The following is a 17,465-nucleotide window of genomic DNA, read 5'->3' as shown; positions in this document are numbered from 1 at the left end:
AGAGATCACCCCGCCCACTGCCAGGAAAGGGCAGGTGTGTCCCTTATTGAGCCCGGACTCCATGCTACCAGGCCCTGGGCCAGCGTCTGGGTAACTGGAGGAGCTTGCCTTATACACAGCATCTCATGCAATTCCAACTATGTCATTTATGGGCGGAATCCTGTTTCAGTCCAAGTCAGCCTGACCCTAGGCCCAAACCTCCGCCACGGTCGTCCTCCCCCGTACCCCTTTACTGCAGGCTCCCTGGGAGGGACGAGGCCTGGGATTCCTGCTGGGGCCCCACACTCCTGGCACTGTAGCCCTGGGTGGCCTGCAGACGGGCCTCCCAGGGCCGGTCATGGTCATGGGACAGGGACACCTGGGGACTTCCGAGAGGCTGACATTTCAGCTGGGCAGGAAAGGACTGGGAGACATTTATCTTGGCAACTACAAGGAAGAGAGCGTCGGGCTGAATGCTGGGCAGGAGGGAAGCTTCATCGGGCAGTGTATGTTCACTGAGTAAGGAGTGAAGGTCCCTTGGGCTGAATATGTGTGTGCATGTGTGTTATGGGTGTGTTGTGGGTGTGTATGTGTGTGTTCCATGGATGTGTGGGCGTGTACGGGTGGCGTGTGTCTGTACGGTGTGTGGGCGTGTGAGTTGTGTACATGCATGTGGAGTGTGTGCATTACGTGTGTGGTGGGGTGTGGTGTGGTGCATCTGTGTACGATTTTGGGGGCGGTGAGGAGGACCATGATGGGAAGTGGCACCCAGATCAGACCGAGGGAGAGGAGACCAAGCTAGACCAAGCTAAAGAATTTGAACGTGATCCTGGGGGCAATGGGGAGCCACGGGAGGGCTTAGCACTCTGGAGTGACACCGTCCCAAGTGTGCTGGGAAGATCCCTCTGGGTGCCATGAAGTGAAGGGACTGGAGGAGGCCTGGCCAGAGGCAGGGGCCCAGTTCAGAGGCCATGATCACAGAGGAAGAAAGACATACAGAGGAAGTGACCCAAGGCGGTGGTGGTTAGGCTGAGAGAGAGAACACCCCAGGCTCCCAGCAACTGACGCAGGGCTCAAGTGAGCCAGGCCCTTGCCAGACCCTTTGTACATATCAACTCCTTTAAGCCTCGTAATAACACTAAGGGCCAGGTCTTAACTATTATTACCCTTTTACAGATGAAGAACTGAAACACAGAGAAGTTAAGTCACTTGTTCAAGGTCACACAGCTGGCAAATGGTAGAGCTGCTCAGGGTCAGCCTCCTCTTCCCCACTCCCTCCCCTTGGTCCCACACTCCAGACCAGGACTTACCTCAGGGTCTTCCTGGCTTCCTCCTGTCTGGAGAAGTGGATCCAGAAGCTCTGCTCAGAGCCCAGGCTGTGGAGAGAAGGGTGTGGGGAAGCCAGAAGCCCAGACTCCAGAGCCCTAGACACCAGGGGGTGTAGGAGGGAAGGGGGCTGGGCCCATGGGACAAAAGCAGGTGGAAGCCCCAGAAGGTGAGACCACAGGAGACCCCCCAACTCATTCTGTGAGGACACTGAAACCTGGCCTTTCCCACTCGGTGACCTCCCCGGTCCCCACGTCACCTAGGCCTCAGAGGATAAAAACCATGGTCCTCCATTCAGGGAACCCTGAGACTCAGAGAGGGCTGCAAGTTGCCCCAAGTCACACAGACAGAGGACTGTTAAGCACAGCAGTCTTGCTTCTCCCCGCGGTGAGCAGTGGCACCGGTGTCTTACTTCACAGAGGCCTCCTGGACGCGTGGGCAGGAGGGAAGAATCTTCACCAGGCCCAGGACACTTTCTAGGGAGATGCTGTTGTGACTCAGGCTGGAAGAGAAATGAGGTTCAGGATGAGTGGTGGGTAGAGGCAGCACCTCAGGGCAGCCCTGCCCAGTCCCCTCCTCTCCTCTCCTCTGGTTGTCATCTCTGGGAGGACAGTCCTCAATGTCCTAGCGTCCACTCTCCAGGAGCAGACACTGCGGTCCAGAGCGAGGCCAGAGGGCACTCTCCCCACACGGGCAGGACGGGCACCCGGCCCTGTGTCCTCAGGAGCTGCACCCACTGGGGCTGACACAGGCTTGGTGGGGCCAGGCTGACAGCTCAGGGGCTCAGGGACACCCAGAGTCCAAAGCTCAGTTGCCTAGCAACCTGCTGTATCTGGGCTCTGGTCGCTAGTCTCCCAGATCACCTGGGAGATCGGCTTAGACTATGGTGACTTCCCAGGGACCCTCCCTGCTGTGGGGACATCTCCAAATTTGTGTCCTGCAGATTTAGTCAGAGGGGCTTCAGGGACAGGAGGGACAGGAAGCCAGGACAGCTGAGACCCTGGGTCTGCGGGTTAGCCACTGTCACTTCCCCATCCCCAAGTCAGCCTGGGTCACCATGCTGTAGTCACAGCCTCTCCTGGATGTCTGGTGGGGGCTCTGCCTAGCGTGGGGGTGGGGGCTCTTCCTCCCGGCTGTCCCCCAGGCTGCTCTTCACTTACTCAAGCGAACCGGAGACAGGCAACTGAGGCAGACATTCCAGGAGGCACCTGAGCCCGTCATCACCCAGCATGTTGGCTGAGAGGCTGCAAGAGGCAAGAAGAAGAGGTCGTCAGCTGTTCGATGTGCCCTCCAGCCAGAGACCGTTCTCCGCAGTCCCCATCACCGCGAATGGAGACCACCATGCCCACCCCCACCACACCGTCAGCGCCAGCACCCCAGAGCGATCGCCAGGGGACACAACAGCTCTGCACTGCCCCCATCAGGTGCTGAGGACCTGCACACACACACACGCATGTGCACACACACCTACCCCCCCTCCAGTACCTCCCAGGCATGTGCTCCCGTGCTCCTCTCCCTCCTCCCATGCCCCAACTTACTCCAGCTCGTTGAGGTCTTCACATTTGCTCAGCAACCAACACAGTGGCTCTACGTGCTCTTGACTGAGGCCACAGCCCGTGAACCTGCTGGAAGAGGGGCAGCAAGCCCGGCGGGGGGGTGGCGCTGAACCACTCAAACCCGCTCTGCCCGCCCGGGCTTGTCCTGGGTGTGGCCTCCAGCTCCCATGGGACCTCAGCCAAGGCTGGATTCTCTGGAACTCTCTGTCCTCCACCACTTTCCCCTCCGGCACAGCAGATCCCACCTGGCGCCCCTGGGCTCCTTCTGGGGAGGTGGTTCTCAGACAGGGACTCTCAGCCGCACCCCCGCATCACTTGGGAACTCTTTCAGATGCAAATTCTATTCTAGAACTGGGCCCAGACTACTGAATCAGAAACCGTAGGGCCAAGGATCTCTCCGTGGTTGATTCAAGCTCAAGTTGGACAGCTCCAGACCTGGGGGTCCCGTTAATGAATAGACATGCGAGGTGGGGAGGGAGAGAAGAAGCGTGATGTCTGCTCTTGCCTTTGCCATTGGAATTGAGGTGAAGGGGATTCAGAGATACCAACTTCCAGTTACAAAATAAGTCAAGGGGATGATGTAAAGCATAAGATGAAAAGTAGAGCAGAGTGAATATAGTCAGCGATACTGTAATAACATTGTACGGTGACAGACGGCGACTGTCCCCATCACGGCGAACAATGCCTAATGCACAGAGCTGTCCAACCATTAGGTTGTACACCTGCAACTAACACAATGTTGTAGGCCACCTCTACTCTAATAAAAATGAATAAATAGCCACACACGAAGTAACAGTAAATCTGCCTTTGGAAGGTCTAAATTAAGACTACACAGTCAGGTAAAAGAAGGACCTATCGTCACCAGCTAACAACTAAAAAAAAAAACAAAACCCCCCAAAAAACAGGGAAAAAGAAGAAGAATCTTAAAATCAGAAAGTATCTAAAATCAGTATCTTGAATTTTTTTTTAAAGATTTATTTATTTATTTGACAGAGAGAGAGATCACAAGTAGGCAGAGAGGCAGGCAGAGAGACAGGGGGAAGCAGGCTCCCTGCTGAGCAGAGAGCCTGATGCGGGACTCGATCCCAGGGCCCTGAGATCATGACCTGAGCTGAAGGCAGCGGCTTAACCCATTGAGCCTCCCAGGCGTCCCAGTATCTCAAATTTTTAATTGCTGTTCCTCTCCTTCTTGATTGTCTCCCATTCCCAAATTCCTTATTACACTATTATTTACTTCCTATTTTTAAATCAGCTCATTCTTTTCACTGGATGCATTTATTGCAAAAGGAAACCTCATGTCATTGGCTCAGTTGGAAAAGTGGCATGGATGCCACAAACAGACCACAGGGATAAGGACACGTGAAATGAGAGCCAAATATCATCCTTAAATTTGAGCCAGAATGTCCTGGCTGACGGCTCTCCCCCTTGATTAAGAACGGGACCCAGCAAGTGTTAGAACCACGCTGAAGTCAGGCCAACCCCTCACCCAGACTTCCTCTTGGCCTTAATCAGATTGAGAATCAAAACGGGAATAATGACCTCACGAAGGGACTCGGGTGATGTTGTACTACCATACTTGTGCCCAACCTCCTGAAAAATCCTCTCATCCTGGTCTCTGTCCTGCATTTTGGAAACTGTGGGCTTAGAAACAATTCAGGTGGGACGCCCGGGTGGCTCAGTTGGTTGGACGACTGCCTTCGGCTCAGGTCATGATCCTGGAGTCCCGGGATCGAGTCCCGCATCGGACTCCCAGCTCCATGGGGAGTCTGCTTCTCTCTCTGACCTTCTCCTCGTTCATGCTCTCTCTCACTGTCTCTCTCTCAAGTAAATAAATAAAATCTTTAAAAAAAAAAAAAAAAAAAAAAAAAAAGAAACAATTCAGGCATTCTAGAAACAATTCAGGGGTAGCATTGGCCTCGGGCAGGAGGTAGGAAACTATGGCCCAGGGCCGCCTGGTTTTTGCAAGCTAAGAATAAATTTTTCCATTTTTCAAACGGTGGAGAAAAAAAAATCAGAAGAAGGCGACTTTCTGACACACGCACAACACACGAAATGTTAGTCTCCACGTCTATAAACGTGTCTTACCAGCACGGGGGGCGTGGGGGCATCGCTTTACCTACTGTCTGTACCGCTTTCAAGCTACAATGGTGGGGTTGGGTGGCTGTCAGAGAGATCGTGTGGCCTGCAAAACCGCAAACTCCTTCCAATCTAACCTTTACGGGGAAAAGTCTGTCTGCCCTGGGCTGAGGAGCACAGTGGAATGGCCAGGGTTCAGAGTCCCGATGGCCCCCTTCCTACTGTGGGATCACAGCCGTGAGGCATATGGGACACAACAAGCAGAAGGCTCTAGAATGGCGTCCTGCAGATATTCAACATATCTTGATTCTCCTATTTATTGTGACTTCACAGCTGAGGAGGCTGAGGCCGACGAGTAAAGGGTCTGGTCCGAGGCCTCTCGGCAAGCCAGCAGCATCGGCTCCCAGAAACATCATCTCTGCGGGTGAAGGTTGCCCTCTGCCCCATTATCCTGCCTCTGAGGCAGTACCTCAGGCAGCCATGGAGCACGGGTCAGGCAGCCAGCCGCGCAGGGACTCCTGTGTCTGGGAGTGAGACCTGCTTTACACATTGTCTCGGTTAATCCTTGCAAACAGCCTTCGATATGCTGGCTCCCTTTTCTGCTGTGGAAGCCGCGGAACACAGAGGTTAAGGAGCTCGTGCAAGGGGCCAGGCCCCGTGGAGCTGGGATTAAAGCTCGGTCGGCCTGTTACAAAGTCATTTTCCTTGGACCAGGCCCGTGAGCTCTGGCCTAGTCTGACAGGTCCTCCTTATGTGCCTTTGCCAAAGCCCGGCCCTCTCTGGACCTCTGCTTCTTCGTGTTGAAGGAAACAAGGCTCCCTACTGGGTCCTTTCAAGGAAATGGCCCATGGGAGGCAAGCTGTACTCTGCTCTAGACATCCAAGAGGCGGGTCTACTTGTCCCCAGTACCTACCAGCTGCCTGGGCACGGTTTCAGGGACTTACCCACAGCACTTGCCTTCCCGCTCCTCGCTGGACCTGAAGTGCAGGGTCACATGACACAGGGACCTGGAGCAGAAAGCACCTGAGTCAGCCGCCCTTGGCCACAGCCTCAGGATGCCCCCGGGGGCAGGCGCCCCTTCCTGCAGAAGCCATGCCCCTGACTTGGGTCCTACCTCCTCCACCTGACCCCCTTCCACCCACCAGACAGGGCACAACCCTCCAAGGCTAAAGCTGGTTGTCCTAGGGTGATGCCCACCTGAGATCCACCTTCTGAACCCGTGGGCACAGGCTGAAGAAGTCGGCCAGCAGGAGGGGGCTCTTCGGGGACAGCCTCGTCTGGCTTAGCCTGAGAAGGAAAGGAGCGGGGCCTTATGTAGGCAAGTTGGAGCCAAGCCAAGAGTGGGCAAGTAGCCTGGATGGGCTGGAGGGGAAGCAAAGGGAGGTCAGCGAGGCAGTAAGAAGGCAGTCAGGGACTCAAGGGGGACAAACAGAGACTTCAAGTCAAGTAGACCTGGGTTTGAGCTCCGGCTCTGCTTACTGGCTGTGTGTCCTTGGAAGAGTCACTTAACCTCTCTGAGCCTCAGTTTCCTTACCCAGAAAACAGGACTGCCTGTGGGATATCTTCCTCTAGGGTGTCGTGAAGACTTAATTACATCAAGTTGCTGTACTGCCTAGAGGGATACCCATGCTTGTTTTATGATTATAGTGTTTCTGGCCTCAAGCACAGACGTAACAGCCCAGTCCTCCTGACGGGGTGCGGGAAGCTTTAGGCCCTTGGAGCAGTTTCTCAACCCCAAATCCAGGGCTAGTTATCTATCAGATTTGGGGCTAGATAACTCGTTGTTGGGGCTGTCCAGTAGGGTGTTCAGCGGTACGGCAGACCTCTACACACTAAACTCTTTCGTAATTCTCCCTGTCCCTGTCCACTTCCCACTGCCGCGACAACTGAAAATGTCTCCATGGCCATGTATTTCTGGGGAGCAAAGTCCCCCCAGCTGGGAACCACTGTTTTAGCGAAAGTGAGATGGCTCCATCTTGCCCTTGGAGGTGTCCTTGGCCTTTCCACTTCCCTCGCCCCATAAACCCTCCTCTGCTTGTCTTGTCTGTTCTACTCTCAAGATGCATCCCGAATCGACCTGCTTCCGCCCCAGCCCCACCAATCCCAGACCCACCATCTCCAACCTTACACAGCCTCTTCCCTGATCTCATTTCCACTCTTGTCCCCCAACCCGCTCTCTACCCAGCACCCTGACTGAGCTTTTCTTTTCTTTCTTTCTTTCTTTTTTTTTAAGATTTTATTTATTTATTTGACACAGAGAAAGAGCGCAAGCAGGGGGAGCAGCAGGCAGAGGGAAAGGGAGAAGCAGGCTCCCCACAGAGCAGGGAGCCAGACATGGGGCTCGATCCCAGGACCTTGGGATCACAATCTGAGGTGAAGGCAGATGCTTAACGAACTGAGCCACTCAGGAGTCCCTACACTGAGCTTTTGAATACACACATCACAGGGGTGCCTGGGTGGCTTAGTCAGTTAAGCGTTTGCCTTTGGCTCAGGTCATGATCCCAGGGTCCTGGGATCAAGCCTGCTTCTCCCTCTCCTTCTGCCTGCCACTCCCCCTGCTCATGTGTGCTCTCTCTCTCTGTGACAAATAAATAAAATCTTTTAAAAAAAGAAAAAAGAAAAAGAAAACACACATCACACCTCTTGTCCTTCAAGTTTCCTTGGACAAAAATCCCAAACTCCTCCCCATGGTTCCCAGGCCATGTGTGACCCTGCCCAGGTCCCTCTCTCTACCTCCCCTCCTGCCATAGTGCCCTTCTGGCTGTTCCTTTAGATTATCAAGTTTAATCATGCCTCAGGGCCTCCTGCATGCTCTTCCCTCTGTTTGAAATGCTGTTCCCTGCTCTTCACAAGACTGGATCCCTTTCGTCCTTCGGGTCGAACCTTAGCATCCCTCCTCAGAGGCATTCCCTGATGCCCTCACCTTTGCAGGCACCCTTTTCCACATCACCTAGACAAATACCTTATCACTGAATTCGTGATACCTTATCTGAATTCGTCTTACTTGCTTATGGTCCAGCTACCTCTATTACAAGGTGAGCTCCAAGACGAGGAGGACTTACTCTTTTCTCCCCCTGCCTAGCTGTGTCTCCAGCCCTCCAAACAGTGTATGGATTGAGTAGTACAAAGCATGAGCCCGAGTGAGGGGCAGGCTGGCCACCTCATTCCAAAGACAGAAGAGATTTAGGAGCACGGAGAAGTCCTTCGCTGGTCCGGGGCTTCCCACCTGGTCATTTTAGCCTGCTACTTTGTATGTTCAAAGGAGTCCCTCCCATTGTGGGGGCCGTGCGTGGACGCGAGCTCTGCCACATCTGCCCACTTCTGGAATGTCACACGGCTCCTCCGTCCCTGCCCAGTAAGACTCGGGGACAAGCAAGATCCCGGCTGCGAAGTGAGCTGCCTCGGGCGTCCCAGAGAGCCTTAGCCTTAGTACTTATGTTGCTGTTATTAACGGTATGATTTAATTTCCCGTTGTATTTTTCCATCCCAGCTGCAGCTGCTTTCCCCCTGCTGGAAGAGTATTTAAAGTAAATCCTTTTTAAATTCTAACCAGTCTGCGCTGAAATTAGAAAGTGGAGTTTTAAATACTTTGGAGGATGCTGCTTCAGTTCCCCTTTGGCGGAGTTAGACGGTGACCTTTAAAAACTGGCGTGTGACACAGACACCACCTACATCTGTCAAGTCCCTTTCGAGGAGCTGGTGACCTTTCCATGGGTGAGAAGTACGACAGCCCATTTGCCATAGCCCCTCCGTTCCTCGACGTGCCCAGAGAACACCTGTCTTGTTGGAGCCCCAGCCCTGGGAGAGGGGTTGGGGAACAGGCGTCCCATTTCACAGATGAGGAAACTGATCACATAGCACCCACCCCCCCACACACACCCCAAGGTGAGTAAGGTATTAGGGAAGAGCTCCCAGATAAAATAAAAGCCCAAGAAAAACGAGTGGCGGGGAAGGAGAGGACGACTTTGCAAGCTAAGACCTTCATCCTAGCACAGGGAGAGGGGGGAAGCGGTCTTACTGCAGCAGGCTGAGCTGGGGGAGCCGGGCTAGGTGGTGCAGCAGGGTCTCCAGGCTCTGGTCACTCAGGACCTCACAGGACAATCTGTGAAACAAAGCATCCGAATGAGGCGGGGGAGGCTTGGGGAAAGCTAGGAGTGCACCCTAGCAGCCAGAGCCCTCTGGACAGGAGCTGTCCAGCACGCTCCCTCCAAACGCCGGGCCCTTGCGTTATCATTGAGGCTGGAGGAAAACGAAGGTCACACAAGTCTGGAAAGTGCTGGTTAAGCCAAACGAAATTGTTTCCCTTTGCGGCAGGACGTCTCAGAGTTTGAGTACGCTACTGGGCATTGTGACTTTCCCAGGGAACTCTTAATACTTTTCCCCGAATGTCACGGACTCATGGGAGCATTATCTGGAGGGCCCTGGAGATGGGCGCTGTGCAGAAGACACTTGTTAGGAAGAGCACGCCACCTTGACCCTCGGTGAGATCAATGGTGGCCACTCGGCCCACAGCCGGTCAGCAAAGGGGCCGAGGTGCAGGTTAGCTGGGGTCTCGGGTTGTCCGTCAAAACCAGACCAACCAGCGGATCGCTTGTCAGGATAATCTGTCAGAACCCAGCCCACTTGGGAGAAACTGCAGACATCCACCCTTTGGAGTCTGCTTGGGCTGCAGACCTGGGACCAGTAGAGTGTCTAAGCACCCTGCGACGTATAGAGCTGCTGCAGGGGTCTGGAGCAACCTCCCCACTCCCAGAGGCTTTTGAGCTGTGTCTTCCTTGTGCCTTCTCCCCTTCTGCCCTTTGCTGTCCCTGTTCCTGTCCCACCAGTCCCCCAGTATACAGTAACATGACCTCTGGCTGAGTCAGTGTGGGCTTGACACGTTTTTTTTTTTAAGGCAATAATGGCAACTTAACCCATTACAACATCTCACATGGAATGCCAGCAGTGCCCAGGCAAAGCAGACCTGCAGTGGTAGAATTCGGGGAGGGGGCTGGATTCTCATCCCCTTCCCTAGCATCCGGTTACTGGAGTTCAGCATTAAGCATGTTGATAACAATATTCTGGTACGTAGTCCTGGCACTCTACAGTCGGCAAAGTGCTTTCATGCTATTATCCCACTTTCTCCAGCCACAGCTGAGGGAGGGGGGCCCTCAGACCCCGATTTGTGCTCAGACCACCCAGCGCTGCTGGGGGCAGCTGACACAAAGCCTCCAGCTGCAGAAGGGGAGCCACAGCAGGCAGGGACGTCCAGCTGTATCCTTGTGCCCCCTCCAGGGCCTGGCCCGGTGCCTGGTATACAGGAGGTGCTTAGCAGTTACACGACAGAAAAGCGCTTTCTACAGCCCTGGCTCCCGCACTGCTGGAAGTGGCCTGGGCGTCCATCTAGACTCTAAACGGGTGTGGCTGAGGAGCCTGTGGCACATCTAAACTATGAAGGGTTAATATTAAAATGCACAGATATGAAAAAATAAACGGGCATGAAGGAGGGCACGTGATGTAATGAGCCCTGGGAGTTGCATAAGACGGATGAATCACTGACCTCCGCCTCTGAAACCAGTAATACATTATGTTAATTACTTGAGTTTAAATAAAAAGTATACATATAGATAGATAGAGAGAGAGAGAGAGCAACAAAAGACTCCCCCCCAAATATTTTAGGTCTGATAATGGTTTTGTGGTTATACTAAAAAAATAAACAGGGGCGCCTGGGCGGCTCAGTCAGTTAAGTGGCCAGCTCTTGGCTTCAGCTCAGATCATGACCTCAGGTCGTGAGATTAAGCCCCACTTTGGGCTCTGTGCTCAGCCCAGAGTCTGCTTCAGGTTCTCTGTCCCTCTGCCCTCCTCCAACTCACTTTCTCTCAAATAAGTAAATAAAACCTTTCAAAAAAGAGCACTTACCTTTGAGCTACATATACTATAATAACTACAGACGAAATTAAGGGATGTCTGGGACTTGCTTCAAAATACTGTGTGTACAGGTGTGTGCTGGGGCCACGGCATGGTAATTACTGAGGAAGGCAGACGGGAAGTGAGGGTCCATTCCACTACTCTCTCTGCTTTCATATATGCTCCAAAGTGTCCATAATAGAAGTGTGTTTTTGTTTTTTTGTTTTTAAAAGATTTTATTTATTTATTTGTCAGGGATAGAGGGAGAGAGAGCGAGCGAGCACAGGCAGACAGAGGCAGGCAGAAGCAGAGGGAGAAGCAGGCTCCCTGCCGAGCAAGGAGCCCGATGTGGGACTCGATCCCAGGATGCTGAGATCATGATCTGAGCTGAAGGCAGCCGCTTAACCAACTGAGCCACCCAGGCGTCCCCGAAGTGTGTTTTTTTTTAATTAAAAAGTAACTGCACAGTGGGGAAACATGACAAACACTTCCTCAGCCAGGCCATCAAGGTCAACATCAGCAGGTCGTCAAGGTCAACATCAACAGTCCTAAGTCGACAGCACGCGCCTCTGAGATGGGACGAGAAGCGTACTTCACTTCTGCGGTCTTCTTCCCCCAGACCCAGATCCCCAGTTTACCCATCAGAAAAATATCAGATACACCCACATGGAGGGCCATTTTGCAAACTATCTATTGAGTACGCCTCAAAGCTGTCAAAGTTATGCAAAACAAAGACTGACAAACCGTCACAGACCAGAGAGCCTGAGAACATGACGCCTAAACGCCATGCGGGATCCTGGACGGGATGCTGGGTCAGAGAAAGGGTCTTAGGAGGAAAACCCGGGGACATCTGAGGAAAGCCTGGAGTGTGGTGAAGGTAGCAGGCAAGGCTGGCTTCCCAGTCGCAACAAATGGACCATGACGGGTGATACTAACCCCGGGGGGCTAGGGGCAGCGGAACTCTCTGCACTAACTTTGCAACTTTTCTGTAAATCAAGCCTTAACTTATTCCAAAATAAGCGCTTATTTAAAAGTTCCTGGACTGCACATTCCAGGGAAGTCACGATGTACTGTCCTGAGACAAGAGCTGGCTGCGGAGATCTGACACGGTAAAATCCTATGTCTGATAATGATGTTAAAACCCCCTTGTTCCGGGCCCCCGTGTGCGCGCACATGGAGAGAGGCACAGAAGGATGGACCCTGGGTGACCGTAGATGAGCTGCTCGCAAGGGCCAGGAGGGCAACAGAGATGCAAGCGGGAAAGCAAGAACAATGACAGTCATCATGGGAAAACCATGTCAAGTGCAGCCGGGGAACACAGAGGGGTCTGTGGCTCCGAATAGGCAAAAGCCGATCATGTGCCCAGACCAGGGCAGGAGGTGGGGGGACTGGTCACAGGCCCAGTGACAACATGGACTGGATGTGGAGAAGGACTGATTTAGGGGAAGGAGGCTTGTCTTGGATTTCTTTCCTGTAAGGTAATTGTGATAAAGTGATAACAAGGAGGACAAAGAAAAGGCTGCTCATCTCTACAGGTGACAAAGCAGAGGCACGCCGAGTTAGAACCATGTGCCCAAGGTCACCCAGCCCGAAGCTGGCTGAGCCGGGACTCCTGACTCCAGGTCGAGTCTCTGGTCCCAGACCCTGGGGGTTCTGGGCTGGGTGAGTGGGTAACCAGGAGAGGGAGGCCCTGGGGGGGCCCTCAGAAGGGACATGCTCCAGCTACGGAGGCAGGCATGGGGGGTGCCGGGTGGGGCTCCAGGGGTAGAGGGAGCAGACTGGGGCTCCCAGATGCCCCGGGTTGAGCAAATGCTGAAGAGGGAGCCCTGGGCCTAGCACAGCCTCTACTCGTAGAAGGGTAGGGTGCCCTAACGGGACGCGAGGAGCCTGCTACAGGTAGGTGAGGGGCAGGGTAGGGCTCCAAAGGCTGGGGACCAGGAAAAACTCACCAGGTCTCTAACCAGTACACTTCCACCCAAGTCACTGGGCAGATGCCCCCACTGTGCCCTCTAGGACTGTGCCCCCCTTACTTACTTGACTTCCAGAGGCCCTGGACACTTCTTCAGAGTCTCACAGAGGCCGGCGAGGCTCAGGGGTTCCAGCTGACACTGCCTGAGGCTAAAAGGGGGCAGGGGCAGGGGGTCAGAGAGGGCCCAGGGTGTACAGCCCCAGGGGCTCTCCCCTTCTCTCTCCACCCCTCCTTCTCAATCTCCAGGCTGTAGGATCGTCCCCGTGCAGGGCACGCTCTGCACCCCAAGTCTCCCCTACAGCCCGATTCCCCACCATAAGTGACGGTAAAGGCCTCCTAGTGCCTAGCTGCCCTTGCTCCATTCCGGTGCCTCCCCACTGCCCTTGCCAGAGTCCAGGCCACCATTGTCACTTGCCGGGAACACTTCAACACCCTCCAAGTCTGCTCCTGCCTCCCTGCAATACTTTTCCACTTACCAGTGGCTTATTTTTTAACTGTGCAAATCTGACCATGCTTCTCAGGCGCTTAAGCCCCCTGTGGCTCCCTATTACTCTCAGGCTAAAAGCGAAGGGCCTTTTCCATGGCTTCTCTTGCCTCCACGGGCCCTGTGTACGCCAGCCACACTGACGTGCCTCTCCAGAGCTAAACTTTCCCTCCTCAGGGCCTTCCTATGCCGAGGCTGACCCACCTGCTTAGGACATTCCTCCCACTTCTCCTCTGGATAACCCTGTTTGGGCCCCAGATGAGGCATCTCTCTTCCTAGGTGAGGAAATCAAGGCCCAGAGAGGGGAGGGGCCCAGCCATGGTCACACAGCCATGGCAGAGCTGGGATGTCTTCTGAAAAACAGCGTGGAATCTTTTCTCTGGGGAGAACACTGGGCCCAGCAGCCCCCTCACCAGCCCTCATACTGGCCCCCTTTCTTTTCCTTCTCCCAAACTCTCTTCCCCCAGCCCCAGGCCCCAGGCTCTCCTCACTCCCCAACTCTTCACTGTATCATAGTTACCCCCCAAAAAGAAGTGGGTAAAGACAGTACCAGAGGCTCCTGGGGACGCAGCGCTGCTGAAAGGCCGAGAACTGGGCTCCAGCTGGGAAGTCTGGCAAGGACCCACCAGCCAATCGATCCCTTGAAGTAGGGAGACCATTTTTGAGAGGAAAGTTTGCAACACACACATGGGAAGACAAGACTCAGAGGTCAGGGCTGCAGTGGGCCTAGGGACCATCAAGTCCCTCCCTATACAGATGCCAGAGTGAGAAAAGTTGGGAGCTTACACCTGCCCGGGTGGCAGCACCTGGCTAGGTCAGGGGGGGCCAGGACAGAACCCCTCCTCCCTCTGATCATACCCAGCCTTCCACTTTCTAGGCTTCGAGAACCCAGAGAGTGCTCAGAAATTGAGACCCTGGCCCAGGATGCAAGACCACCCTGGCCTTGGGCCACTCCAGCTTCGGGCAGCCCGGCTGGTCTGACAATGCCTCCCCTGACACCTTAGCTGGGAAGGCCGTCTGCCCAGCTGCCTGGCTCCCCAGCTCCACGTTAGGTTGCCCCTGGGCCTGCCAACCTCCCATGAGAGACCAGGGGCCCGGCCCCACTGGGGGGCAGCTGGGAACATCTGTGCAGAACTGATGCCTTGTTTACTGCAAAGGTGTGGAAACTTTTTAAGAGCACCAACCGTTCTTGGCTTCTCGAACGCCATACCCAGAGTGTGAAGGGTGGTGACTCATATGAAGTCGGGAGTCTGCAGAGGTCCCGAGGGGCAGAGGCCGGCCGCCCTCCCTCCCACTCAGCAGCCCTGAGCGAGCACCTGTTCTGCCACACCCCCGCCATCGTGTCTCCCTCCCCAGCTGCCCTGCCTCCTTTCCGGAGAGAGCTAAGTGGCCGATTACTGTGAACTGATGGACACAGGGGTTCATCTGCAGAAGGGGTGCCAGACCTGAGTGGGTTACTCTAGAGCCAACAGTGGTCAGCGTGGGGCTGGGGTAGGGGGCACCTGTAGGAAATGGAGGCCAGGGGGAGGGGGAGCCCATCCTCCCCTCCTCAGAGCTTTCCCTCCTCACCTGCCTCTTCTGTCACCTCTCAGGACGACACGCTGGCTGTCAGAGCTGCAGACAGAGAGGACGCAGCTGTCTGAGAGAGACCAGATGGCCTGGCCACGGAGGGCCTGGATGGTGGCCCACTCTCTCAGCAAATACAACAATGTACAACATACTAAGCATAACGACACAGACTGAGGCACATACAAAGCACACCACCACCGGGACCTCCTTTCACGCTCACGATAAGGCTGTCAGAGAAGGGCATAGTCTTACTCCCCTTTGAAGGATGAGAAAAATGGGCACAGAGAGGCCCAGTGACTGCTCAAAGCTGCACAGCAGGTTAAGTGATGAGCCTGGATTTGAACTTGATCTGTCAGTGCCCATACCTCCCGTTCTTGGAAGGAGAAAGTTGGGGGAAGGGACAGACCCCACTGAAACCATGGCTCATCTGCATGGCTTGGCCCCAGGCTGCCTGGCTGGGAGGCCTCCCTTCTATGTTCTTATCAGCTCCAGAAACCGAGACCAGCCCTTGGGCGCCCAACCTCCATCAGGGAGCCACAGATTTCCATAAACGTCTCCTGGGAGGATCCAGAGCGTGAGTAAGGGAGATCATGGATCATGTCCCATGGCAAACTTGGAGAGACAGCAGTGTCCTGAGGCTACTTCCATTCATCGTCCATTCATTCATTCAGCAGACACCTACCACATGCTCACGGGGCCTGGTGCCACGCAGGACCCTGAGAGGCGACATTGTGAATGGGACAGACAAGGAAGCACAGTGGGAGCACAGTGGCCCATGGGGTGAGGGGGCAGGGAGGGGGCCCAGAGCCACACTGACCTGATGTCCAAGTGAAGGAGCCAAGGCAGAGTGGAGAAGCACAGGGTCAACATGAACACCGCATCCAGGGACAAACCGTTCTCACTGAGGCTGGAGAATCACAGGGGAGATGTTGATGGAGCTCACCTGAGACTCATAGACACCCTCTTTGTGGTCAGAGCCCAGGGCAGGGGAGGGCTGTTCCTGAGTCCCGATGACTCCCAGACGGCCAGAAGGTACCTCTTCTGACTCCCCATTGTACAGATGGGAAAATTGAGACCCAGAAAGTGGTAAGGTCTTGCTCAAGGTTATGAGACATGTTGGCAACAGAGCTGGGATTAGAACTCTGGTTATCTGGGTCTGCATGAATCTGGGGAGTGCTTTCGGGCCAGCGCTGTGCCTCAGTTTCCCCATCTGAAGGTGGGGCCCAGTGCAAAATGAAAATGCAAGGCCCCTGTTCAAAAGGCAGGGACAAAGCTTTTCCTTTTTTCGGGTCTGTCAAGCTGTCAGGGTGTTTTCTATTTGCCGTTTAATGCCGCCCTCCTCTGGCGCAGGCATGGGTAGGGGAGCGCAGATCTCACAGGCCGGGGCTCAGATGATTCCTCAGTACTGAGAAGGCCACACAGGGATTTGCCCCAAAGCACCAATCTACATATAATTTGCCTGCAATGCCCACAAACGGGCCGGAACAGGAACAGAGGCAACCCCATTTTCCAGATCCCCCAGAAAGACTGAGAAGGCAGGGCCCTCAGGCTAGAACCAAAAGTTGTAGCCAAAACCAAAGCCCCCTACCACATCCACAGGTGCGAGCGTACGCACCCCCCCCCTTTAGGTGTTCCTTGAGAACCTGAAGCCCAGAGAGGTCATGGAACTTGCCTAAGGTCACACAGAGAACCCAACAGGTGTGAGCTCTCTCCTCTCACTTTAGCCCAGAAGAACTTAGGAGGAGGAGAAGGACATGTGGGAGCCCAAAACACAGGGGCCTTCTAGAATCCGGAAACTCTGATCTGTTGCAGGCAAAGTCTGGAGGCTACTGGTCACCTCCCAGGGCTTTCCCGCCTGCACTGAACATCTCCCCCTCTCTCTGCTCTCCAGCTGCCCTGGGCATCCTGCCGGGGCGTCCTGTCTGGTACACATCCTCCCCAGCCAGCCTGTAGGCTAGCAACAGCCCCTCCCAGCCACCCAGGCCCAGAAGGGCTGCCAGTCATTTGGGTAGTTAACTAACCGTTAGCTAATGCTTCCCACCCAAGCTCGCATGGTCCCAGGTGGCCTGGGCCTCCCAGAGAGCCTGTGCAGAGCCACAAAGTCAGGTTCAAGAAGTACAACCTTAGATCGGCAGCTGGATCCCTGAGTCCCAGAGGCCAGTCTCTCTTCCTGAGACTCGGGACAGCGAACTACCCTCTGTGAGCACGTCCCATGTGCCAGGGACGGGACTGGGTGATTGACGTGTGTTTTCTGATTCAGTCTTTACAAACCCCCAGGAAGGAATGAGACTGGACACAGAAGGACACACACACACACACACACCCACACCCTCCTCGGGATGAGGACAAGCCTAGAGGCTTCGTCTAGTTGGCTACTTACTCCAAGGACTGCAGAGCTCCCAGCCCCGGGAGGAGCTGAGCCAGCTGGGCCACACCTTCGTCTCCCAGAGCGTTGCAGGAGAAGCTGGGAGGGGCAACAGCGAAAGCAGGTTAGGGGCGGGTGGGCACACCCGGCCGCAGGAGCTCTGCGTCTCCACCTCTGTGGCTCAGTCACTCTGCTTCTCCTGAAACTGGCACAGGGCCCTGGGCGACCAGGCCAGGTCTCAGCAGATCTCCCCCT

General features: G+C 54.7%; 1 protein-coding gene across 15 annotated transcripts in view; it reads right to left on the bottom strand.

Moving 5' to 3' along the window:
- The window catches only part of NLRC5 (NLR family CARD domain containing 5), an 86,040-nt gene that overhangs the window by 18,412 nt on the left and 50,163 nt on the right, over nucleotides 1-17,465 (bottom strand). For 11 of the 15 annotated variants that reach the window (XM_032326445.1, XM_032326431.1, XM_032326429.1 and 8 more), the window contains 12 exons: nucleotides 17,226-17,309; nucleotides 15,663-15,752; nucleotides 14,846-14,890; nucleotides 13,827-13,916; nucleotides 12,858-12,941; nucleotides 8,956-9,039; nucleotides 6,135-6,224; nucleotides 5,882-5,944; nucleotides 2,844-2,930; nucleotides 2,466-2,549; nucleotides 1,718-1,807; nucleotides 1,290-1,403 (listed from right to left, as the gene is read on the bottom strand). In XM_032326445.1, coding sequence (XP_032182336.1) covers nucleotides 1,290-1,403; nucleotides 1,718-1,807; nucleotides 2,466-2,549; nucleotides 2,844-2,930; nucleotides 5,882-5,944; nucleotides 6,135-6,224; nucleotides 8,956-9,039; nucleotides 12,858-12,941; nucleotides 13,827-13,916; nucleotides 14,846-14,890; nucleotides 15,663-15,752; nucleotides 17,226-17,309 — 1,005 coding nt within the window. The remainder of the gene's footprint in view (nucleotides 1-1,289; nucleotides 1,404-1,717; nucleotides 1,808-2,465; nucleotides 2,550-2,843; nucleotides 2,931-5,881; nucleotides 5,945-6,134; nucleotides 6,225-8,955; nucleotides 9,040-12,857; nucleotides 12,942-13,826; nucleotides 13,917-14,845; nucleotides 14,891-15,662; nucleotides 15,753-17,225; nucleotides 17,310-17,465) is intronic. The other 4 variants (XM_032326434.1, XM_032326433.1, XM_032326435.1 and 1 more) reach the window with 4 other exon arrangements.

Source organism: Mustela erminea, chromosome 19 (genome assembly GCF_009829155.1).
Source record: "Mustela erminea isolate mMusErm1 chromosome 19, mMusErm1.Pri, whole genome shotgun sequence".
NCBI lineage: Eukaryota > Metazoa > Chordata > Mammalia > Carnivora > Mustelidae > Mustela > Mustela erminea.
Note: the sequence above shows the minus strand (reverse complement) of the source record. Positions and strands in the feature narration are given on the sequence as shown.